The 26,610-nt window shown below is 40.3% G+C and overlaps 2 protein-coding genes across 2 annotated transcripts; one reads left to right on the top strand and one right to left on the bottom strand.

The window, feature by feature from the left end:
• Nucleotides 1-2,843: 2,843 nt before the first annotated feature.
• LOC141433139 (uncharacterized) lies at nucleotides 2,844-10,334 on the bottom strand. The gene is made up of 7 exons (XM_074095012.1): nucleotides 10,175-10,334; nucleotides 7,556-7,756; nucleotides 6,523-6,717; nucleotides 5,704-5,982; nucleotides 4,794-4,976; nucleotides 3,341-3,550; nucleotides 2,844-2,972 (listed from the first exon to the last, which is right to left on the bottom strand). Exons 1-7 carry the CDS (start codon nucleotides 10,227-10,229, stop codon nucleotides 2,902-2,904), a joined length of 1,194 nt encoding a protein of 397 aa, XP_073951113.1. The 5' UTR covers nucleotides 10,230-10,334; the 3' UTR covers nucleotides 2,844-2,901.
• Nucleotides 10,335-15,417: 5,083 nt separating this feature from the next.
• On the top strand, nucleotides 15,418-18,052 carry LOC141433657 (uncharacterized). Its single transcript, XM_074095760.1, has 3 exons — nucleotides 15,418-15,526; nucleotides 15,620-16,294; nucleotides 16,392-18,052. Exons 1-3 carry the CDS (start codon nucleotides 15,472-15,474, stop codon nucleotides 18,050-18,052), a joined length of 2,391 nt encoding a protein of 796 aa, XP_073951861.1. The 5' UTR covers nucleotides 15,418-15,471.
• Nucleotides 18,053-26,610: the final 8,558 nt, after the last annotated feature.

Here is a 26,610-nt window from a genome sequence, read left to right as displayed (position 1 = left end):
CACAAGTTTCACTGCGTTTCAAGTGACATTTAGGTTGTAATCTGTCTACTGTATGCTTCTCTGTCTATCGCATAACTCGTGTTCACTCGCACGCGTTGAGTCGCACTGAATCGCCTCAACGTTGGGGAGGCCCGGTATGTACTTGTAGCTCGGCGGCGAAATGGCCTAGTGACACCCCCCTGCTCGAAGGTACCGCCCAACCTCTATCCCGGTTAAAATCCAGATGGCGACTAACCTCGATGGCTTCACGCAGTTTCCGCAGGATGAATTTTTTTCTCTCGCAAATCCGATATAGAGCGTCGATCAGAGTCCATTGAGTGCTCGGCCACAGCAGACCCCCTGTCGTCCTGTTTTCTCATACTGCGTATCCTTCATTTGACAGTTACAACAACAATGAGGATGAAAACGCGGCTAGTTGTGAACCTGTGTTAGTTTCGTCGGGTAGTCGCGCGAACAGAGCGGCGGCGCGCAGTGCGCGTGTTGCTGCAGCCGCCGAGTCGCGTTGGACCCTAAAAACTTGTTTATTGCTTCGGTTCTTAGCTTAAGGAACAGTTTAATACATCAGTGTTAAGGAAGGATAATATAAGTAAGTATGCTATTTGGTAAAACCGACATACGTCGAGTAGCAATCTAACGCTGAACATCAACATGACGTGCAAAATCCTGGTTATTTTTTGCGTTGCGTTGTTCTGTATGGTGTTTGAGGTTTCTACGCAAGGTGGTGAGTAAAAGAATTAACATTCGGCTTTTTATTATGCAGTGTGAAATAAGAGAATAATGTAAACACAGTGTAAGAATAGAAAAAAAAACTATGATAGTTTATTTATTTTTTTCCTTTCGGGCATTCTATATTCATTCAATAAATTCAGGTCAGGCATCTTGAATACCTACTAGGGGTTGTCGTATTAACCGTAGTACTTGTAGAAATAGTGTTTATAATAAATATAATATTTTTCATATTCATTTTATATTCTAGGATCTAGGTTACCTGGTTAGTGCTATTTAATATGCGATTTTTGCGACAAAAGAACTTTCATTTTATTTGTGTCCCTATTGTACATAAGCAGCGATATATTATCTCATCTCAACGTTTGTCAATTGTGTTTATTGAGGTATTTATTTTATATAATAAAGAGTTTACATACATACTTTGACTTTGACTTTCAGGGCCTGCGTGTCTTGGTCCTCACGAGTCAGTGAGACGTGTGGGTTCTTGCCCTCCTCCTTACAGGACTTGTGCAGATCGCGATACGCAGTATGACTGCGCAGAACCGATCACCTACAGCTACCAATGCGTCTGCGATGATGGTTACTACAGGAACTCTCAAGGCGAAGGCGAATGCATAGACTCGGAGGAGTGTAGTAAGTTAGGTACTAAGACTGCTATTACGAAACGAATATCAAAAAAATTACCACCGGTTCGGAAAAACCTCTGTTGAGAAGAATCGGGCAAGAAACTCGACGAGGTATATTTGCTACTACGAGATTCGAACGAAGTTCGTATCATCTCATCCCTCTCATACTCGTGTTAAATACTATGTATTAGCTATTAGCACTAGAAAATATCATTCGAAAGTCAAACTATAAGTGATAAAACTACAGTTCTAAAAAAGTTATCGGTTTGTTTACAGAATTAATTAGAGCTAAGTTTAATTTTTTACTGCTCTAATTTTATTTCAGTAAGAAGGATTTTTATTACTTTTTAGTGGTATTTTCAAGTGATGTTTTTTCAATAATTGGTCTCCTTATCGTCTGAGCGAATGCTCGGTGTTTATATCGAGATAGTTCAGCTATTCGCCAAAAGATGGCGCTAAGAATTACAATCAAAGTCTTACAACGCAAGAGGTTTTCAGAGAGATATATTTAGTTATTTTCGATCTAAATTCGAAATACTTTTCAATAAGCGTTTCTTGAAAGCCGAAATATCGCTATTAGTACCGTGAGGTCCGTTTGAGTTTCTTGGTTGAGGTTTGGTGCATTTTGTAACGTGACAAAGCTGTCAAAGTTGTCCAACAGACCGTATCTCTTAGTAGTCTGTGAACAGACCTAACCAAGACCTAACGATATAGCGCGAAGCCTGTCTAGAAATCCTCATCTTTACGTAGGTAGTGATAAACCACACCTACTTACACCTATAGGAATAGAATGTAGCAATCGATAAACGCAGTTTACCCGAGTACTGCGTTTTCGCAACGTAACGTTTGGCAACCTGTTTCATTTCGCAAACTAAAACTGTAAATATTTCAGGATTTATTTCAGGGCCATCGTGTAGAAGTTAGAACCCTTTAGGTAAGGTGAGGTTAGTTTTATAAAAATCCTATAATATTTACAGTTTCAGAAATATTAAACAGTTGGGTAATGAAAAGTTGCGAAATGAAACAGGTTGCCAAACGTTATTCGCCGAAACATTAGTAAACCCAGTTTACCTTTTGCCTATTTTATCTTATCATACTCGTAGATGATATAATTATCTACATACCTACCTACAACCTACTGTAAACTAGTACCTTTACCCTTTTACTGAAGATACCTTTATAGCATTTAGGTACAATAATAATAGTCTGATTGTAATATCTATGTTTTGTTTCAGAATGCTACTCATGATCGCGCAAACCACGAACTTTAAAAATATAACAATTGTACCTACTAATGTGTAGTAATTAAAATAATTTAGTATGCGTGCTTTATCTGTTATCCAGCTCTTCAAATAAAACTATTAAGAAGAACGATATTCCTTTTTTATTGAGTCACTATTGTCGTTCTGTTTGAATGTGGTTTCAAAACATGTGCTCAAACAACAAGGCGTCTCTCGTAATGCTTCATTTTATAAAAAAAATGAAATAAAACTGCATATTTCATTTAATTGGATATTAAGATTGTTGAATTGAAATTGAAGGCGTCTTATTCTTTGCTGCAATCTGTTACAGGATTGCTCGTTGTACTCGTACTGGTTGTTTGATCACCTTTTCCAGCTGAAAGAAATAATAGCGTGTGTATTTCATGCGAACTTATATTTTATGGGCAGTTATTATAAGCCGTAATCAAAGCATTCTGGGTCACGGAGCTTCGCTCGGGTTAAAATTTGAGAACTCCGACACAACTAAGCAGGCTCTATATTACGAAGTGCAAAACTCGAGCTTCGTATATTGCTGTCCCGGTGACGCTACTAGTAATATATTTTATTTAATACGAGAATGTGAGAGGGCACGTTGTGACTATTACGGCGAACTTTAGCGTATATTCGAGCATTTGCACCCGTACTTTGAATCCCCAGAGCGGTCGCGAGCTGTGGTCATATCTAAAGAAGTCACGACTGCCGATGCGATATATACACTTTAACGGCACTGGTTGTAAGGTACGCAGACTTTGTTCTCGTCCCACCAATACCCCTCCTTGCAGCGACATTGTGGGTTACAAATTAGTAGGATTCCTATTCTCCCAAAGATGGCAGGACAGCGGCCAGTCGGCGTGGCCTGACCACAACTCCCGTTCGGGCATAGTGGCGGGCACATATTGGCTTCTTCGAAGGGCTTCTTGCACTCAAACTTAGCTGAAAGTCAAAGTTAGACGTATAAGTAGGTATTTAAATTCAATGATGGTTTCTTTCTACAGAGGCGAAATATCGCTAGATGGCGTTAGTATCGTGAGCTCCGTTTGACGTTTGACGTTTGCTTGCGATTGGCTCATTTACTTTTTTAACCAATCACGAGCAAACGTCAAACGGACCTGCTCGATACTAACGCCATCTAGCGATATTTCGCCTCTGTGAAAACCCTCATTGCGGTTGACTTCGAGCTCGGGCTCGCTGAGTATCATGGGATAAAAGCTTGATTGAAACAAGCTAGAAACACGTTGACGCCAGCAGAGCTATTACGAAACACGAAACTCGAAGTTCGTGTCGTGCGGTCCCTCTGACACTTATGCCATAAATTACGAGAGCGAGAGGGACGGTACGATACGAACTTCGAGTTTCGTAGTAGCCCTGCTGACGCCAGCAGCGGAGCGGTGCGGCGCGGCAACGTTAGTTGAGGAGTGGTCTGTGCGCGGCGCGGAGGCGGTACCGGTTGTAATATTCGAGCTAACGTGAAAGAGGGCAAAACCGTGCCACGCTTATTTCCCACGCGGTATTGTGTGCCCTCTTTCATGTTAGCTCGAATAATACAACTGGTACCGCCTCCGCGCCGTGCCGCACCGCCATGCCACCGCTCTCTGTGTGTTTCAATTACGTACAAAATTACATTTGAAAATTATGAAATTTACGATGAAGAAGAACGTGAGGAAATCTGCGAAGAAACTCAATACAATACAATTAATAATATACAATGAATGACTCTTTATTGTACTTATATACACCACAAATAGTAAGCGATATAGAAACAGGTGCACAGAGAAAAAATATAAGGTACAAGCAAGCGACCTTATCGCTTAAGAGTGATCTCTTGCAGGCAACTTTTTTTACAGAAAGAAGTAAAGGCTAAATCACAGCAGATCAGATGATGTTTATGTGGTAACGTGTGAAGGTTCCAAATCCGCACTGAGTCCGCGTGGGAACTACGCTGTAACCCTCTATTTCCGAGAGGAAGTCTTGCAGTGCGACGTATATGTAGACCGAGATGATATGTTGAGTGAGTCGCGAGGAGATCCCTTTTTTTTAACCGATCGTCACTTATTGTTTTAGTTCCACTATTTCTGTATAGAACCTCACCTACCGTCTTATTTGTTAGTAGCATTACATAGACAATACAACAGCAGATAGTAAATTGTTTATAGATTCGAGGTTGGTAGGTACTTACGGCAATCTCTAGTTGGTATGCATTTTCCATTTTCAGCGCGACGGTTGTTGATTCGGCATTTACATTGGGGTTTTGGACACGGGTTAGGTGTGGGACAAGACTCCGACTTGGGCTCCGTTTTAGGGCAATAATCTGATGGGCAGTCGGCTGGGCAGTAGTCCTTTGTCTCGTCTGCGTCGCATGCTGCAAAAACAAAATTGGCCATCGTGAAAAAAAAAGTTAGAATACAAATTGAACTATCTTTCAGTCGTTAGATAACCGAGTGAGTGAGTTAGGTATGTTTCGCATGTAACTCATCGGAGTTAGTGTATGTATAGGTACAGGTACACAAGCTTTATATATTTCATATTTGTGAGTGACCACTGACGTTAAGTAAAAAAATAAAGCAGACCTGTAGGAATTGAGTTCTTATGACGCCAAGCCGCTGCTATTGTTTCAGATAGGTAATATATTTGACGTGGTTCGTTACTAAGTACATTACATATCTAAACGATGGCCATAAGACAACATCTGTATTTACACAGAATGAATATGAATGTGTTTTTTCTTTAAACCGTCTGCTGGTATTGTGGTAAATAAGTGTTTGTTAAAAATATCATTTTTAATACATTTTGTTGACTGTACTTCCAGTGTCATCCAAACTACATTTCCGTACCTTTCAAGTCGATGACATTACCTGTTGAGGAGTTCCGTCCTGCGGAGACGATTCTGGTTGAACCAACACGTTGACACTACCAGATTATTATATTGTCACGAGATTTACATAAATATGCCGAATTTAAAGTCAATTCGCCCAATGAAAGTGGGTCAAATTCAACTTGCAAAATTTGACCCGCACTTACATATACTTACATTGCAAGTTAACTAAAAGCTTGTTAAAATATCATATATGTACAAAATATTATCTTACGTTGATTGCATTGATCATATGGAACGCATTGATTGTTTTCGTCCCTTGCTGTCCCAGGGGCACAATAGCACTGTGCCTTGCACTGGGTGCTTGTTGGGCTAGCTGCATCAGCAGCGTCATCTGCATCCGATGTGTCTGCACTAACGGCTGTGGAACCAGTGTCGCTTGAAGCATCGGCTGCGGCAGAGGTCGAGTCACTGTCTGTTTTTTTGAAGTCTGTGCACAATTTATCGGGCTGTGTACGACATGAGTAGTACTGGTTTTGTCCGAAGCATTTATCTGTAATTTATAATTAACATTTATAAGTACACTACTTAAATTGCTCAGAAAATTTCACGAGGTTGATTGTGATTGTGAGTAGGTAGAGGAGAATAGACAGCCAAATGCAGACATCATCATCATCATCATCATATCAGCCGTAAGACGCTGCTGTTGGACATAGACCTCCAGTTGCTGTTTGAAGCGGCCTGCATCCACCGTGAACCCGTGGCTTTAATCATGGTCTATCTAGTTGTTGGACGTCCTACGCTGCGGTTGCCGATCCGTTGTGGTGGTCTCCATTCGAAAACTTTTCGGGTCCAACGACCATCTTTTCTCCGTGTTATATGGCCAGCCCTTTGTCACTTCAACGACCTTAATCCACTTGTCGGTGACCTTCATTCTCCTCACTGTTGTGAACGGATGATCTGGTTAAAGCCGCATGCTCTCGGTGGACGCAGGTCGCTTCCAACCAATGCAACTGGAGGTCTATGAGGGAGGCCCTGTCCAACAGTGGACGTCCTACGGCAAATAAAATGATGAAATGTTTAACATACGTACCACAGTCGTCACTACTAACGCACTCCCCCGCAACGTTCTTGTAGAACCCGTCTTTGCACACACACGTGTCTTTGCAGTTTTTGGTGGCACTCTCCAAACAGCTGACTTGGATGTCCCGTGTCCGACAGGTTTTTTGAGGAGGGCACTGGGCTACGCACCGTTTTTCCTCATTTGGATTGCTGCATACCAAGTTGTCTAGAATTATCAAATAAAGGTTATGCAACGCCGGCTCTAGTGGTTGATCAGGGTAGGGCGAGATTGTCTACATGCACCGCATCCGCGCCTCTCAAAAAGCAGTAAATGTGAAAAAGTGAATACATGAGTCCCCATTTTGCAGTTTCTAGTGCAACATTTTATTATGATGGTATCTTTTGAGAGGCGCGGAAGAGGTGTAGTTCTGACAAACCCGCTCTACCTTGATCAAGGGCGGGAGCTGGCGCTGCTCCAACTATCCGGAGGTCGTAAAAAAAAATTTTAGGTTAAGTACCTCCCATGCATACAGGTAATTTAAAGTGGGGATGTGATTTTTTTCAGTTCCACCCTATGTTGTGGGGGTATCGTTCGATAGGTATTTAAAAATGAATAGGGTTTGCACAAACCATTTTTTGATAAAGTGAATATTTCCGGAGATATTCACTCCGAAAGATCAAAAAATGTGTCCCCCCCCCACCCCATCTAACTTTTGAACCACACATCTAAAAAATATGAAAAAATCAAATCTAGGAAAATTATTTTTATATAGGTAGGTAAGTCTACGAGTATATAATATGATGTGATAAATTAAATTATTTGTATGGAGAATTGTACAGTGCCCTTAGTGTAAGTTTTCGGTTACAAAATACGTCTCGATCGCGTTCGCGTTAAAATCTCAAATTGTATGGAAACACGAACATCGCAAACGTTCCGCTAGAGGCGCTGCAGCGCCTCTACCTACAAATAATTTACGCCGTCGCTATCGAGTACGGTCACTGTAAACTCATGGTAGTGGTACAGTCGACAGTGCGTAACGGCTCTAAGGGAGAAATACACATACCGCACTCTTCATCAGTAACGCATTCTCCGGCATCGTTCCTGAAGAACCCCGGCTTGCATACGCAAGCGTACTTGTAGTTCTCAGTAGCACTCTGCAGGCAGCTGACAGCGATGCCTCGGTTGCGGCAAGTCTTCTCGGGAGGGCACTCGGCTACGCAGCGGGACTCCTCGTTCGCCTTGCTGCATTCCAAAGCAGAAGCAGCTAGAATAAATAAATAATACTTAAATATCATGGGACATGTGATACAAATTTACCTAGTCCTAAACTAAGTAAAGCTGCAAAGCTAGGTCAAGGAATTTAATTCATGGGCCACCATTGAACCTTTTCAAAGGAAAAGTCATTACGACTTTCCTTGTTAATTAATGTGATGTCACTATGATGTTTACTGTTAAATGGTTCCATGGTGGCCAATGAATTTAACTCCTTGACCGTAGGTACCTACTATGGACCTATTCACTAGTATACTAGGCAATGTAGAAACATACTTACGAGTATAAAGATAAATACATAGGTACTTTTATATACATATTAAATATCCAAGACCCGAGACCAAACATTCGTATTTATTATACATGCTATTGTTGGTTGGTTGGTTTTTTAGTTAAAAATATGGCTCTGTCCATTGGAGAACAATTTTGCCAGTGTCTAGTAGGTTTTGCCGTTGTACGGTAAAAAAAAAACTATAAAACGAAATATGAGAGGTAATGGTGGATGAACGGTGGCACTATCACATGCTATACTCGTCCTAGCTGGGCTACTCCGAAACTCGAAACTCGAAGTTCGTATCATGCGGTCCCTCTGACACTTACACTGTTTGATACGAGAGTGAGAGGAACCGCACGACACGAACTTTGAGTTATGAGTTTCGTAGTAGCCTTGCAGAGCCTATACTACGAAATGCAAAACTCGAACTTCGTATCTTGCCGTCCCGCTTATGCTTACATAAATTTTTACGAGAGTGAGAGGGACGATATGACACGAACATCGATTTTCGAATTTCGTAGAAGCTGCTCAGCTATGCACGAGTGCGACTTTGAAAATAGAACCTAAACATAGAAAAGTTGACCTAAACCCTGAATTGTCATTTCGAAGAATACGGCTGAACCCATTTTATTGAAATATGTAATAACGAAAAACCGCATCTAAATCAGTCCATCCGTTACGATAGACAGATAGACAGACATTGGTATCAAACTTATACCATAAACTTTTTGCGTCGGGGATTTAAAAATAATCAAAAACCAGCCATTAGCGTGTCGGACAGGCCCAAGATAGGGTTCCGTAGCCATTACAAAAAAATCAATCATATATTTCGTATTGCGTTGCGTACGGAATCGTCCAAGTTTACGTATATTTTATACCTTAGGCTGCTATACTCTTGAACTATACGTGTATGTAGGTAGGTAATTTTTTTAATATTTCAAATAGCTGGCAAAGGAGCATGCGGGTCACCTGATGGTAAGTGATCACCGCCGCCCATGGACACCTACAGCATTATTAGGACTGCGGGTGCGTTGCCGGCCTAAAAGGGGGGCTAAAGGGGGAGGGGGAGGGAGGAGGGGGAGGGCAGTTGGACCTCCGGATCTTCCAATCACCGTACGAAACACAGTAGCAAAACTACTATTGCACGCCGGTATTCTTTGGGAGTGTGGTACTAACCCGTACCCCTAGTGTAAGTTTTCGGTTACAAAATACGTCTCGATCGCGTTCGCGTAAAATCTCAATTTGTATAGAAACACGAACATCGCAAACGTTCCGCTAGAGGCGCTGTTCGTGTTTCCATATAAATTGAGATTTTAATGCGAACGCGATCCAGACGTATTTTGTAACCGAAAATGTACACTAGGGGTACAGGGCTACTACGAAACTCGAAACTCGAAGTTCGTATCGTACCGTCCCTCTCGCTCTCGTGCTAAATAGTATAAGTGTCAGAGGGACCGCACGACACGAACTTCGAGTTTCGTAGTAGCCCAGCAGCTCTTATACTAAGCTTCTATACAGCTGGTAATGCTACTTGGGGAAACCCTAAAAATTAAGACGCATAAAATACCTACTCAAGCAGGGCGTCTCATTGTAATGCGGAAAAAACTTTTTACTACAAAAAAACCGGTTCATTTGTTCCATGAAACTGTAATTTTGTATTAGGTAATACCACAGAATTTAATCATCATCATCATCATCATCTCAACCTATATATGTCCCACTGCTGGGCACAGGAGTCCTCTCAGAACAAGAGGTCTTGGGCCATAGTTCCCACGCGGGCCCAGTGCGGATTGGGAACCTCACACGCACCATTGAATTGCTTCGCACGTTTGTGCAGGTTTCCTCACGATGTTTTCCTTCACCGCAAAGTTCGTGGTAAACTTCAAATGTAATTCCGCACATGAATTTTGAAAACTCAGAGGTGCGAGCCGGGGTTTGAACCTACGACCCTCTGCTTGAGAGGCGATAGGTCAAACCACTAGGCCACCACGGCTCACAGAATTTAATAATGGTTGGTAATTCACATATGTTTAGATAGGTATTAATCATGAACTTACGAGAAGGACGTACTAATAAATACCCAAATAAAGTACTTAGTACTTATAGCAAGTCAACTTAATTAAGTAGTGTACTTACCTGCATATTGTATTGCAGCAATGGCCACAACAGCGTTGATTAGCAGTCGCGCCATGATCTCTCCGACTCGCTCGCTCGCTCTGCTCCATTCGAGTCGATACTGATGGTAATATAGGTGCCTACTTACTACATTATGATCTCAACTCAAGCGTGACTATAAAACATATTTTATATTCACTTGTGTGTGCTTAACAACCAGCGGATGACTAATAATAGGTTAGGTATTTAACGCGCTTAAATGAAATTATAGATGAATTCAAACCATTAGCAATAAAAAAATATAATAAGAATAATTTATTTGCAAAATTCGGCACAAGAACAATACATTAAAAACAAGAACAATAGGTACTTATGGAACAACCTTACGAGTACCTAACCAAAAAGTAAGAAGGACTCGCGCACCGAGGGTTCCGTACACATATTTTTATTGTAGGATGAAACTAAAAATATATGCTTTTCGCAATTTTTCCTTTATCTGTGCTATAAGACGTTGCTTCGTACCAAATTTCATGATTCTGAGTTCACGGGAAGTACCCTGTAGGTTTTGATTCCCTTGCCAGTGTCGAAAATTTGCAGCATAAACTATAAACGGCTGTATCTTTTGATTGCGTTGCCTTAGAAGTTTGATTTTTTCACAGCTCCAAGGGACAGTAAACCTGAGTATTTGATATGAATTTCAGCTTGATACCTTCACGCGTTCCTGAGAAAAAGGGTCTTGACAGACAGACAGTCGGACAACAAAGTGACCCTATAAGGGTTCCGTTTTTTCCTTTTGAGGTACGGAACGGCCCCATACACAGCGTGTGTGAAACTTTGACTAATCTCTCAATAGATCTTACGCACTACACAAACACTGGTGAAAAGCAAATAACTTTACCTATACTTAGATATAAAAGACATGTTAACTTTAGCAAATAGTCGAAACGGTTGAATCGTGAGATCGTGACGCGACTTCTTTTACAAGCTTTTATTATTTATATAACTTGCAATATTCGTTTGAATTTAACTCATTCCATCCAGTGATATGTACTTAGTAAGTTGTAGTTATGTATGATGACAAATAGTACCTACCTGCAGTGCAGTCGATTAACACAACACTCAGTCACTCAGTCAATGTATTTTTTTGTCAAAAATTTAGACATTGCTGTTTTTAACCTACTATCCGTAGGTATTCGTAAATTCACAACTTTTTTTTGTAAAATGTTCTTGGTTTGTTAAAACGACAGAGTTGAGATAAGGGGAATTACCTATTCTGTGGGATTTATACCTAGTGCCATCCACGAAGACGCGTGATTTTGTCAAAATTAGACATTAATGACATTGTAATAAGAACCACGGCACGCGTCATCGTGAATGACTCTACAACAGTGTAAGAAGTTCTTAGACTTTGACTCTACCTATAAAGACGTTTCATGTTGAGGTGATTCCCCTTTGTTGCCACTTTCTTAAAACTGACCCCAACGCCATCTGTAGATTTATGGTGTAACCAATGCAAAACCAAATAGAACGGAAAGACTACATTCTCGTCACGCGCGCCGTTTCAGTTCCTTGCTGTTTAGTTCAGTCATTTTCTAACAGATGTCGTTGTTCAATAAACTTTACTAACTATTTTGTCTAGTTTTAGTGTTAGCGGTACACCCCGAAATTCAGTAAAAAGCTGCAAATGGTGTTAAAAGCATGAAAATCGGAACAAATGATCTTTAAGCCATATGAATCAATTTGACCCGTAGCACGAAAAAAAAGCTGTTTCAGTTCATTTGCTAAGTTCATACCTACGTGTATTTATATCGCATTCTCGTGACAAATACAAATATGACTTCAGACGGTTCAGACGTCACCTTGAAAACATTATTCGCCGCATATTTGCGTACTATAAGTTTTGCCTTGAATTAACGTCAAAGATATTATTATACTAGCTTTTGCCCGCGGCTCCGCCCGCGTGGTAATCGGTTATCGCCCGCTGTTCCCTCGGGAACTGTGCATTTTCCGGGATAAAAAGTAGCCTTTGTCCTCTATGACCCAAAAAATCTCTATGCATCACGTCAATCCGTCGCTCCGTTTCGATGTGAAAGACGGACAAACATACACACAAACATACAAACACACACACTTTCGCATTTATAATATTAGTACGGATTGCGAAGAAAATACTTAAAACGACCATCTAATTTTCTCATACAAACATTTGATGTACCTCCCGTCGATACGGTAAACTCGGGTCCCGCAAATATAATATATAATATGGTAGGTATTTAATAAGTTACGAATCGGCAGCATATATCCACAATATTCGGATTATCGCGTATTTACTTCTTCTTCGTTTAAAAAAATATGGCTCTGCCCATTGGAGGACAATAATTTTGGCAGTGTCTAATAGGTTTTGCCGTTGTATGGTAAAAAAAATCTAGAAAACGAAATATGAGAGGTAATGGTGGATGAACGATAACAGGGCGAATCATCGCGTATCAAAGAGTACCTATTCGCGTATTTAGATTTTAAAAATATAAAAAATTGTCAGTTGGACTTTGTTGTCAAATATTTATTTGTTTTTATTTTTACAATATTTGGTGTGTTCAGAATTCACGTATTAAGATTTCAAAAATCAAAAAAAGTGTCAATTGGACTTGGTCATGACTTGGCCGAGCATTTCTAAAAAAGTTTGTACATTCGATTTGTTCTGTTTTGTCCAAAGGTTTTGTCTGTCCAATAATTTGCCAATGACAATCGCCTATGTAACTATTTGCCACTCCCGTTTGAAATAAAAAGTTTGAAACATCCGTTTGAAACAAAAAGTTTACCTTTATTACGTTTTTATAATATCCCGTCCCTTTCACTCGCGTACTAAATGACATAAGCGTCAGCGGGACGGCAACATACGAACTTCGAGTTTTGCACTTCGTAGTAGCCAGTCAGGTAGGTACTTACTTAATACAGTGTGTAAAGTGTGAATACAGTGAATGGATTTCTTTTTCCCTAAATGGCAACACTGACATAGATAATAGATCACTCGCTTTTGGCTCGAAATTCGAACTTGTGATTTACAAAATGTACACACCCAATATCATATTTTCTCAAGTTTTTCGCGATTCCCAAGGTCAAAGAATCGAATTGCTTTAAAATTCCAAAGAAATAATACGTTATTTGGGAGAAACGTGTCAAAATGGTGTTTTAGAGCGCGAGCGCCATCCTGCTTTGTCACGTGTTTTTTTTCCCGTTCTGGCGGTTCACTTTTATATTATAGATTGCTACAGCATTTAAGTAATTAAAATGCAATTCGCTATTATTATAAATTGTGTAAACTATATTTAAGTCAACATCGCGCATTGTACCTAATAAGACAATGGCTAAGACGTCATTGTATCGAAAACATAATTCATGAAATACGACATAAAAAGATAATATATTGTTCGAGCTAAGTACGCAAAAGACAAATGCAAAACTTGAGAGAACAATGGTCTCAATTCTTTCACTTTAGCTTACTTTTTGTTTGATCAGTAGGCAAATACAGAAGTTATACAAGAAATACATGAAGGCCTATCTCGTTCTCGTAGGAAATAATTTTCCTAACCGTGTGTAAAAAAAATTTTATCTTCGTGGCGACGACGCAGTTTAACCCTGCTACTGCCATGGTTGCTCTAGATCTATGTCGGCGACTGATCATAAAATCCGCCAAATCATGAAATTCCTACGCATATCGTGAAATGGCGCCATTTCATGATATGCCTAAAAGTTGGCCAGGTATATCACATATGGCAAGAGAAACAATATGGCAGATCGATTAGAGCAACGCATTCGTCGATATTCCTAGCTCTATACCGGGCACATCGTGATATGCTGAAAAAAAGAAAAATTAGGTACGACGAGCGAAGCGAGGAGTGGTTAGTATGAATGTGACCACAACGCACGTGCCGAACGAGCGAAGACAGCGTGCCGCGCCAGCAGCCGGCGAAGTGCCAGAACCGATATTGCAGCGTTTCATGATACGCCTAGGAATTTCATGATCTGCCTGAACTGGCCAAATCATGAAATGGCGGCCTTTCATGATATGCCTAGGAATTTCATGATCTGCCTACACGTCACTAGGCAAATCGTTAAACGGTGACTTTAGAATGATATGGCGGGTGACCCTTAGCCAATTCATGAAATGGCGCCATTTCACGATATGCCTAGGAATTTCGTGATCTGACGGATTTTACGATCGGCCGCCGACATACACATTATCTACATGGCCGCGTGGCTATTCGAATGTGATTCGAATGCTTGCGTTTGCTACTACGACGTTTGCTACTCCTACTATCAGAGCGCAGTGATCCAAAGTGGCTTTTGGCCTCCAACACCTGATTAGTAAGTAAGTAAGCCATGCTTTACGATCTTTGACCAGCTCAGCTTGAGTTTGTTAAGTTATAAAAATCCTAATATTAGTGTTTGTTACTCTTTCACACTATAATATACAATTAGACGATGGATGGATGAAATCAAGAGCGCAGTCAGCGGTATCGGCAATTTTTGCAAAAATACAAGTTTTTCTTTTACAAATATACAATTTTACTCGCAAATGTGATAAAAAACATTGTGTCGCACGCACGGGCGGTACTAGAATTACGAACATCGACTCATTAAAGCCTTCAGTGTTCGACTTCGGGCTTCTAATAGACTCTCATTCGTAATTCCTATTTACCACCCTTAGGACACAATGTACTATTTTGACTTCATTTTACATATTGATAAAAATCAAGTGGTCCTTACTTTCATTTCACTACTATTATACATCCAAATAATATGTGCTACTATACAGCATATATTTCTATTTGACGACCGGATGGCTAAGTGGTTAAAGCACCTGACTACGAAGCTTGAGGTCCTGGGTTCGAATCCCGGCCGGGGCAGATATTTGTGTGAATAGCACGAATGTTTGTTCTCGGGTCTTGGATGTTTAATATGTATTTAAGTATGTATTTATCTATATAAGTATGTTTATCCGTTGCCTAGTATCCATAGTACAAGCTTTGCTTAGTTTGGGACTAGATCAATTGGTGTCAAGTGTCCCATGATATTTATTTATTTATTTAAGACACCCAACCCTTTAGCTTTGCTATATGTAATATTATGATAGTATTCATAGTATTATTGCACGAATAGGGTTAATAACGCAAGTGAATAATAAACCCAATGCTTGAAATGATGCGTTTGTACAGCTTTTTCGGTGTCATTGTTTGTATTGTTACCTACACGTCTGAAACAGTAAGGTGTACTCAGACGCGCCCGCGCAGCCCAGCGCAGTATAGATGTAGCTAACAATGAAGTCTGAAGTGATAGCTTTAGGCTTAGTCCTTCTCTGCTCCAGCGTAGTCGGTGAGTTATTACCGCTTCATCTAAATTAATAAATCAGCCTACCAGCGCTTTAGAATACTTACCTATTTAATTAATGTATCGTTTTTGTTTCAGAGTCTATTCCGGTCGCGGAACTGACCCGATATTTGGGAGAATTTCAGACTTATGGCGCATCTGCTTTACCATCAAGCGCGGGAACTCAAAATAACTACGCGAATAACCAACTTTCACACTTGGCTCTACCTCAAAATGTAGGCTCCCAGTTATACTCGAACCAGGGCATTCAACCGCAACAAGGATATAACTATCCATCGTTCGTACCACTGGCGACAAACTACGAAAATGTAGTTCCACTGCAGCCGCAGCAGATCAATACATGGTACCCGCAAGCACCATCCTTACCTACCCTGCCAACTTTGCCCACCTTACCTTCGCCACCGAGGGTAAACTACCCACAGCAGAACAACTATCAAAATGTGGCTTCTCAGCAGGTACCAAATTACGGTAATAGCTGGCAACAGCCTCAAGTTCAACTACCGAATGTCCAGAATAGACCGTATAGTAACTCCGGAGAGTCATCAGCTCACGCTTATGCCAACTCAGCTCCTGATCAGGGCTACCAGGCTCCAATCCAGCACTACCAAGCTCCAGTCCAGCACTACCAAGCTCCGGTCCAGAACTATCAAGCTCCAACCTATGCACAACCTGCTCTGTATCCACAAATTCAGCAAAGGTTCCAGCAGCCAGCGTCTGCCTATGCACGTCCAATCTTCACACCTACCCCTCAAGGTAAAAAACACTTCGTGAATAAAGCTTATTCAAATCCTAGGTAACTTTAGATTAGAAGACGATCTCACTTATTTTGCTCTTCTTTTCTTTTTTTTAGGACACAACGTGCAGCAAGTGGTTGCACATCCACTCATCCAAAAGATTCTTTCCGCTCCAGGATCCAAGAAGAAGTACTTAGTTGTCCTTCCTAATGGAGCCGTCGAGCACGTCGATGACCTTAGCGGCATTGTAGCAGCTCATCCAAACTACGTGATGGTTAACTCTAAAGGTCAACATCTTCCTAAGCCAGGTGCATCCGGCGTGGCGCCACAGGCAGTTTCTCACGCACAAGCAGTTGTAATTCCCACAGGTTCATCAGCAGTAGCCACTGCAAATGCTGGAAATCTGGCAGTAGGACCTACGGTTCCGTTAGGTCCCGGGCCAGTTGTACCTGTTGCACCGTTACCTCCCGTTGTAGCAGGACCCGCTGTACCTCTAGCAGCGACAATGATCCCAACTACTATTGAACCAGCTGTACCATTAGCTCCAGTTGTACCAGCACCAGTACCGGGAGCACCTGCAACAGCAGTTGCTACTGCTACTGCTGGCGCTACTCCAGGTCCAGCTGTTCCACTGGCTCCAGTGTCACCACCTACTGCAAAGCCTATTGTACCTTTGGCTCCAGTTGTGGTTACACCAGCACCAGGTGCTCCAGCGGTAGTCACGGCAGTCGCTCCTCCCGGTGCTCCGGCAGTAGCCAAAGCGGTAGCTCCTGCTGGTGGGCCAGCAGTAGCAACGGCAGTTGTATCTGCTGGCGCTCCTCCACCTGTTCCACCACTACCAACTCCAGTAACACCACTAACGCCAGTCACTGCCCCAACCCCACCTACTCCACCAACTCCACCAACCCCACCAACCCCACCAACACCAGTGACACCGCCTGCGCCGGTAACTGCTCCAACTCCACCAACACCACCAACACTAGAGACACCACCGACACCGGTTATTATCCCTACTCCACCCACTCCACCAACACCGGTTACTGTCCCAACTCCATCAACCCCACCAACACCGGTTACTATCCCAACTCCACCAACCCCACAAACACCAGTTACACCGCCAACACCGGTTACTGTTCCTATTCCAGTCACTCCACCTACGCCACCAACTCCAGTGACTCCTGTTACTGTCCCAACCCCACCCACTCCACCAACTCCTGTAACTCCACCAACGCCGCCAACCCCAGCTACGCCACCAACTCCACCACCAACGCCCCCAACCCCAGTTACGCTACCAATTCCACCGCCAACGCCACCAACTCCGGCGATCCCTCCAACTCCACCAAACCCCCCAACCCCACCAACCCCCAACCCCACCAACTCCTCCAACTCCCCCGACTCCTCCGACCCCACCAACTCCGGCGATCCCTCCAACTCCACCAAACCCCCCAACCCCACCAACCCCCCAACCCACCAACCCCCCAACCCCGCCAACTCCTCCGACTCCCCCGACTCCTCCGACCCCACCAACTCCGGCGATCCCTCCAACCCCACCAACCCCTCCAACCCCACCAACCCCCCCAACCCCGCCAACTCCTCCAACTCCAACAACACCATCAACCCCTTGCCCTCCAGCAACCCCACCTACCCCACCTACTCCACCAACTCCTCCAACTCCTCCGACTCCCCCGACTCCTTCGACTCCCCCAACTCCCCCTACTCAAGCAACCCAACCTCCACCAAGAACCACAACCCCCTTACCACCAATAAAAACAACTAGAAAATACGATTTTTCAGGCATTAGAATTGTCATCAGTTAATTTTGAAACCTTATTTATGTTTAAACAATAAAACAATATTTATTTATAAGTACTTATCTAAATAAAAATTATTCTATAAACTGTTTGCTAATGAATTTAATAGAGCATTTTTATCGTATTTATTAAATTCTTCTGTTTTTTCATTTCTCTCTCTCACTCATACCACCTATTTTTTTTTTTACAAGATTTTATTTAGTTTCACCTGTCCTGCCCCGTTGTCTGTCTGTCTGTAATCAAATCTTGCAAGTTAAATTTGATCAACTTCCAGTAGTCAGATTGACTTGAAATAATACTTATGTAAATCGCGTGACAATGACAATACAATAATCTAGAAGTGACATCCTGGTAGTCCAGCCAGGATCGTCTTCGCAGGACGGAACTTCAACGGTTAATAGCGTCGACTTGAAATTTGGTATGCAAATGTAGTTTGGGTGACAGTGCAAGTACAGTCAACAATAAGTACATTCGGCAAAAAAAGCTTGTTTTAAAAGCGTTTTTCATTCCTGTCAAGTACGTCAACGGTGTCAGTTATATTTAAAATTCTTGAAATTTTTATTTCGACTAATTATATCTTCCATTGTAAATTTATGCGATCTACGGGATGAGTGAGCGAAGTTTTTCTTCGCTGTCACCATCCATGAGCGTAAGTAGCGTGGTTGAGGTTGAGGCATCTCAACATAACTTCGATGATGATGAGTTTCTTAGCCATACTTCTGGAGTATTCGAGAGTCAGCCGAAAATTTATAGTGGACTAGTGAATCATGACAATGATGAGGATGAGGGGTTCACGACTGTTGCGCGCAAGAGACCTCGAACACCCAACAGCAAAATGTCTATGATGGATGTCGTAGAAGGCGTTGAGGTATATTTAACGGCCCAAGCAGCGTTACCGAAGCAACTAGCGTTAGCAAAACTGTTGAGAGCAGAGGCCATTGGCGGTATTCTTAAGATGAAATATAAAGGTTCTCTCAAAGTTTTGTTAGTCTTTGATTGCAAAGAGAATGCTCAAAAGCTGATTGATTGTAAAAAAATGGCTGAACTAGGATACAGTAGTGAATTTGTCATAGGAGAGAAGTGCTTTGGCATCCTCAAACAGATAGATTTAGATGTTGATGTCCAAGACATCCCATCTATTTTGACGGCAGATGTTGACATTATATCGGCGATACGTTTACGACGGTTGTCCGAAGATGGAAAATGGGTGGATTGCGAGACAATTCGTCTTTGTTTTAAAAGCTCTTCTCTGCCTTCATATGTTTACGGCTATGGATGCAGGTTCAAAGTTGAACCCTATACATTTCCAGTATCGCAGTGTTCGGGCTGCTGGAAATTTGGTCATTTAATTAAATTCTGCCCCACAAAGAAAATTATTTGCCCCAAATGTGGGCTGGGACATGGAAATTGCGAAAATTTGTCGTTTAAATGTGTAAATTGCAAGGGGGCCCATATGGCCCTAGATAAATCTTGTCCTGTATTTGTTAAAGAGAAGGAAGTAAGACAAATAATGTCAAGAATGAACTGCACTTATAAGAAGGCTGTTTCTTTACACAGTGAAAAGAAGAATGAGCAGAATATCGTTAAAAATGACCACTCTTACGCCAAACCTGAACGTTCCAACCGCATAAGATTAGGAACAGGTGTATACTCTTACAGCGATGCATTAAAAAGCACTAATAAGTCTCCAGTAACTGAGTCTCCAATCCCCCTAGGACAGGTAAATCCTTCCTTTATAAATGAAACAGAAAATCAATTTGAGCAAGTTGCATCTGACTCCTCAATTTCAATCGCAAGACAAAGCCAGCTTAGAAAAAGGCGTAAGAAGCAAGCGAAGAGAAGACAGCCAAACGTGAAATCTTCGAAGAATGTAAAGGATTCCATTGATTTTGATTTTGATGCGGGGAAAGAGCAGGACACACGGGATAAAAAGTTTTCATTTAAAGGTTTTTTCAGGAAGGTTAAGGATATTTTAAACTCGGAGGGGAATTTGGAAGATAAGGTAAAAATGTTATGCAAAATTGTCGTTGAGGAATTATGTGTTTATGTTTTTAAGATGTTGAGAGATGGAGATATGCTTAAGAACTTGTTATCTGGTTTACTATGGCCGTGAGTTCGCAAAGAATATCTATGCTTAGTATTTTACAATGGAACTCGCAAAGTCTTAGACCAAAGTTGGTGGAATTTGATTCATTACTGTCCCAAGAAAAAGTACACATCGCACTAGTCTCTGAGACTTGGTTGGAACCGAACTCAGACTTGAACATAAGCGAGTATAATATTTTTAGAAAGGACAGGGATGATTCTTATGGTGGTGTTTGTTTGATCATTCACAAGTCAATTAAAAGTCAAACACATATATTGAACATTTCGAATACTGGAATAGAATGTATATGTGTTACTCTTTTGAATTGTAGCATTCTGCAAAATATTATTTTAGTATACTGTCCACAGACTGTCAGAACTTCACAAGCAGATTGGGATTTTTTATTTTCTAAATTTTCGGCTAAAACATTAATAGCAGGAGATTTTAACGCTCATCATTCTAATTGGTCTTGCAAGACTGATGCAAGGGGCTCTCAGGTTTTTGATGCTGCACTGGAATCCGGATATATATCTCTGAATGATGGACAAGCAACCAGAGTCAAGTCTGTGAACGGTATACTTCGAGAAACATCACCTGATATCTCTTTTATCTCTACAGATGTGGCAATAAACTTCACTTGGAATGTCATTAGCGAAAATTTAGGTAGTGATCATTTGATTATTAAAATGAAGATTAATTATAGGGAGCCAGTTGTTGAAATTAAGAAACGAAATTTTAAGCTAGCTAATTGGAGTTTGTATAAGGAAAGTGTTGGTCAAATACTAAGTTATCCAGGGAATACTTCTGATGTTCAAGAACTGTATAATTTTTTTGTGGACCATATCTACATAGCAGCGAACAAAAGTATTCCTTTTATTGGAGTATGTCCGTATCCGAACATTAAATTTAAACCGAAACCGTACTGGAACAGTTCTCTTTCTGAATTAGTTGCTGCTCGTAGACTTGCGTTAAAAAATTTTAGAAAAAATCCGATCCCTCAAAATTTAAACATATTAGACCAAAAGATTGCTGATGCAAAAAAGGCTATATTACGTGCTAAAACAGATTGCTGGCATAATTATTGTAGTAGTATAGATGAATCGATGTCGGCCTCAGACATGTGGCAGAAAATGCGTTGGCTTAAAGGTTTTAAAAAGAAAAGTCACAATTTTTCAGTGTTAGATAAATCGAATATGCTCCACAGTATTGCTCCTGATTTTGTACTGCCACAAGCACCCAGTTGTAAATCTAGCAATCCTCTGTTAGAATCTAGGTTTTCATTGCACGAATTAAAAAATTGCCTTAAAAAGAAGGATACTGCTCCAGGGGATGATGGAATCACGTACTCTATGTTGTTTCATTTACCCGAATGCGGGTTGAAGTTCCTCTTGAACTTATACAATCTTATTCTTGAAACTGGGTGTGTACCTTACCAGTGGAGAGAAATTAAAGTTGTTTCTGTTCCTAAACCAGGCAGCAATACTAATTCTACTCCCAAAATAAGACCTATTTCACTTATCTCCTGTCTGTGTAAGACTTTACATATTATGTTGCTGAAAAGACTTGAATGGTATGTAGAGAAGAATAATATGTTAAGCCCACTTACTTCGGGTTTTAGGAGAGGTCAATCTTCTTTAGACTGTTTGACTCATGTTGTTTCACATATCCAAACAGGCTTTACTACAAATGTGAGTACGCTGGTATGCTTTTTAGACATTGAAGGTGCTTACAACAATGTTTTAGTTGATAAGTTAATCTGTATCTTAGACGAATTAGGAGCGGGCAAAAGAATTTGTGATTATTTTTGGAATTTTCTTAGTGACAGAATTCTCATAGTTAAAGATTGTGCTGGTGGTGAAAGTTCTCTGGTGAGGCATACTAGTAAAGGTTTAGCACAAGGTGACCCTATTTCGCCACTTTTTTTTAATATTGCCACTAGGAAACTCTGCAGGGATATTAAACAAGTACAAATATGCCAATACGCAGACGACTTTATTCTGTATAAAAGTAATTCGAACCTCTCTCAAAGTGTGGAAGATATTCAAAGTGCTTTAGATAGTTTTGTTACTATACTGAACTCTTTAGGTTTACAATTATCTGAATCTAAATCGAAATATTGTATATTTAGTAGAGGACACAAACAAAAATTAGTAAATTTAAAAGTTAATAATGTAGGACTTATGTCTGTAGATTGTTACAAATATCTGGGTCTTTGGCTTGATAAGTCGTTACGTTGGGGCAAACACATCAATGAAGTGGTGGCCAATGTACAAAAAAGGTTAAACTTATTTAAATTATTGGCTGCTAGGTCTTGGGGCCTGCATCCAAAACACTTGCGTAGAATTTACATCGCTCTGATTAGAAGTAGAATAGATTATGCCAGTTTTCTGTATGATAATAGTGCTAAAAGCAATATCTATAAATTAGATAAAGTGCAAAACCAGGGCTTGAGGATTATTGGTGGCTTTTTACGAAGTACGCCGGTCCACGCTATGGAAAGTGAAACTTGTATTCCACCATTATTTGTAAGAAGACGATATCTTGCTATCAAGTATGGTTTAAAGATCCGTTCTGTAGCAAATAATGAAATTATACCCCTTCTGGATAACTTAAGTTCGTTGTGCCAAAATAGGTATTGGAATAATAAAAAACTTCCTCTTCTGGTTGTCGCAAGCAAAGATACTGTAGAAGAACGTATATTTGCATCCAACCCTCTTCAGATGTTTTCCTTATCTACGTGGATGTCGAATATTGACGTAGATATTTTAATTTCATCTGATTTGGATTGTGTTACTACATCTAAAAGATCATATGAAATTAATAATCTTAAAGCAAATGTAATTTCGGAATTAAAACAAAAGTATAAAGGTTGGCACGTGTTATATACTGATGGTTCCAAATCTTCTTCGGGACGCGGAGCCGCTTTCTATGATCCAATTGGCTCCCTTGATAATCAGAATTATAATATCTTTAAAGTTATAGGGAATGTTAGTGTTATGACAGTTGAGCTTATTGCAATTTCCAGTGCAATATCGTATATTCAAGACAAAGGTATTAGGAAGGCTGTAATATACACAGATAGTAAAAGTGCGTTACAACATTTAGCTCGTAGTGTTTCTGGGCACAGAGGTGTACCTGTAGCGTATGAAATTTTAGATAAAGTTATCCGTTTACAATTGAATGAAATTAATTTGCGATTTCAATGGGTGCCTGCACACATTGGATTGCGAGGTAACGAGGAAGCAGACCATTTGGCTAAAAAAGGTATCGTGGAAGGTCACGAAATTTATATACTACCATTTTATTTAGAGGCGACGAATAAATTCAAAATTAAATGCCATGAAATTTGGAAAGAGTATTTTGATGAACGTTCACGAGAAAAGGGTATTTGGTATAAGTGCATTCAGAGTGAACCTCCACGCGTACCTTGGTTTCAAAATATTAGTTTAAGTAGGGTTAACATTGTAACAGCACACAGACTGCGAACCGGACATGTTCCTCTTAATAAGTTTTTACATCTGATGAAAAAAAGTGATTCACCAAATTGTGAATTATGCGGTACGACAGAAGATGTCCAACATTTATTGGTGGAATGTGTTCGGAATCGTGCTGCGAGGGAGGCATTGGTTGCAGCAGCCAACCTGAGCAAGTATGACACGGGTATGTTTGTAGGTATTTTAGCTCAGCCGGCCTCAGACATGGCGTTAATGCTTTTCAGGTTGGCTGATGTGACAAGGAATTAGTTATTATCAATTGTGAGAAGTATTTTTTTTTCTGGTTAGTTAATGTTTTGCCCTATGGGCTAATGTGACAAATTTGTACGTTGCCCGTTTCAAATAAAAAAAAAAAAAAAAAAAAAAAAGCGTTTTTTTTATGGTTAGGTTATACGAACTACTTTGTTCGAACTCTAAGCTTCAAATCATAATCCGTCTTATCCTAAGTCTTATCTATATTAACCCCCACAGACCACTTTTTTTTTGTGAGCGTGAGCCGTGTTTATTGGTTGGGTTAGGTTGTTGTTAAGTGCGCACACTGGGCCAATTTATCGGTCGTTGGTGGGAAGTTCTTAGACTGTCCAATAGTAGGCCGATTGCTTAGAGCAGGCGTTTTCAACCGGTGTGCCGCGTATAATTTCAGGTGTGCTACGATTGTCGCGAAGTGTATGCTGCATTGAAATCATGAATAGCTATTTTAATCAGAAAATTTACGTTGCTTTTTGGGGTTTCGTACTGGTGTCAATGAGACCCTATTAATAAGCCTCCGATGTCCGTTACGTTATGTTATACATATTACGAGTATTGGCTCTGATCTGAGTACGACATCAGCGCCACCTAGCGTCCGCAACTTTGTTGGCTCTGAGGCTCTTGACTTTTTAAAATTTCATCGCAACTATGGCAAAAACAAACCTATCACGTATTAATTACTATTAAGTTTGGTATTTAGTTTATAGTTAACTTTTACTTGGTTATTTTATCGTAATATGTATATTCTTAGTCTCGTTTAAACATTAAATATTTAATACAAAATAACTGTGATACCGGATTTGGGTCGTGAGGTGTGAGCTGCTCTTGACGACAGATAGTCACGTAATGAAATAGATTATCGCAAGTAAAAAATTAAACAGTGTTCCCCAAATTATTAAATTAAAAAAAAACTCCTTTTACCGATTAGCATTATGCATACTAAATAGCTACAATATTTTTTTTATAAAGAGCACTGGTCTTTTCTTAGTTAAAATTTATAACCTGAATTTGACAGCAGAAGTTTTATTCAGCTACACCTATTAAATATAAGTATGTAAAATAAAATGTTTAGTACTAAGTGAGTGGTCTTTGCTCTAAATTTAATAAAATAAAAAATAAAAACAAGTTAAAACACCAAACAAAATTAATTAATTTTTAAGATTTATATCGTGCCAAGTCCAAGCATAGCGGATGTTGACAGTTTTTGGCTATACATATATGTGTATATATGTACAATGCATAATTGGGGCAGCACTCCAAACCGACATGACTTTACCGGCCGAGCAATACCGACCTGATATTTGGTAGCCCAAATGGCTTCGAAATAACAGCGCGGTAAATTCCGGTCACGCAATAATATCTGCCCGACATGAATAAATACCGATCTAACATTCCCGACCTGATAAATACCGTCATGATAATCGGAATATTTCCCGTCCCGTTTGTGTTAGGTTGTGTTAGATTCAATGTGGCCAGAACCAAATTAAGTTATTTTCTACTAAATTTATTAATATTCCGTGTACACGAATAACATGGTCGGTATTGACAACCCGGTAATTATCTGGTCGGAATTTATCAGGTCAAGAATGATCACGGCAGTAAGATGCATACCGGGCTGATATTTAGTCGCTAGCATGGCATTCAATGTGCGTGTACACGAAAAACAGGGTTGGTATTACCATGTCGGTATTGTCCGGGCCGGTAAAGACAGTCACCCCATAACTGCTCAATTGACTACCATAAGTAAAAGATGGCTCTACTGGGGTACTGTGAAGCGGTGGTACTTACTGCAGAGAGGGCCCTGTTTCATAGTTGTATTTCTCGTATAATCGGTCGGTATAATACAAAGACATAATATAATAAATATTAACTACTCTATGGCGTAAAGACGTCTATACATTGACATAAGCAAAGGTCTTGCTCTAAAACAGTAAAGATAAGAGTAAAGATGAAAGAAAAAGAAAGCCATAAGAGAAAGTTCAGGTATGAAATTGTAGATGGCGCTCGCTGACATGGACGGAGGCCTTATCGTCTAACACACTTGAAATCATACTCGTTCTTACCACTTCTTTCTGTCACACTGTATAAGAAGAGCGTAGAGAGAGATGGTGAATGTGATCGCGAACGTCAGCGCGTTTAGGCATTACGGCCTAAGAGGGGCTACTTCGAAACTCGAAAATTGAAATTCGTATCGCAGCGTCCCTTTCACTCGCGTAGTAAATGTCATAAGGGGCTGTTAGCGAGAATAGTAGCAGTGGTGAGCGGCGTGGCTATCTACGGTAGAATGAAACAAGAACATTTTTTCAAAATACACCCGTAGCCAGGGCTTGTTAACGTTACCAAATTCACACTATAAGTAACGTTAAATAACGGTAAAAATCATAAAATACCTAGTACCGGTATTAAAATTTAACGTTAATTGATAACTTAACATTATTTAACGTTTTGCTATGCTACCGAGTGTTGCCAATTTAGCGCGTGCATACTCGCTCGATAAATGAGGATAATCTAAAATTTATCGTTACCCAAGCTTACCGGTAAATAGTAATATAAATACCGTTAAAATGATTTAACGATACTTTTGAATTAACGTTAATTTAATGAATAGCTGATAACGTTACCATTTTTTTTACCGGTAAAAAGTTGTATAAGTAACGGTAAATCATTTAACGTTAATTATCATTTAACGTTAAAT

Source organism: Choristoneura fumiferana, chromosome 12, assembly GCF_025370935.1.
Source record: "Choristoneura fumiferana chromosome 12, NRCan_CFum_1, whole genome shotgun sequence".
Lineage (NCBI taxonomy): Eukaryota > Metazoa > Arthropoda > Insecta > Lepidoptera > Tortricidae > Choristoneura > Choristoneura fumiferana.
The sequence above is the reverse complement of the archived record's forward strand: the minus strand, read 5'-3'. Positions and strand labels throughout refer to the sequence as shown.

Excerpts from the sequence above, each read along its gene's own strand:
- LOC141433657 (XM_074095760.1), top strand. The coding sequence starts at position 15,472 with ATGAAGTCTGAAGTGATAGCTTTAGGCTTAGTCCTTCTCTGCTCCAGC. Across the intron at positions 15,527-15,619 it reads TCTCTGCTCCAGCGTAGTCG|AGTCTATTCCGGTCGCGGAA; the intron begins GTGAGTTATTAC and ends TTTTTGTTTCAG. Across the intron at positions 16,295-16,391 it reads CTTCACACCTACCCCTCAAG|GACACAACGTGCAGCAAGTG; the intron begins GTAAAAAACACT and ends TCTTTTTTTTAG.
- LOC141433139 (XM_074095012.1), bottom strand. The coding sequence starts at position 10,229 with ATGGCGCGACTGCTAATCAACGCTGTTGTGGCCATTGCTGCAATACAA. Across the intron at positions 7,757-10,174 it reads TGCTGCAATACAATATGCAG|CTGCTTCTGCTTTGGAATGC; the intron begins GTAAGTACACTA and ends TATTTATTCTAG. Across the intron at positions 2,973-3,340 it reads CGTACCTTACAACCAGTGCC|CTGGAAAAGGTGATCAAACA; the intron begins GTTAAAGTGTAT and ends TATTTCTTTCAG.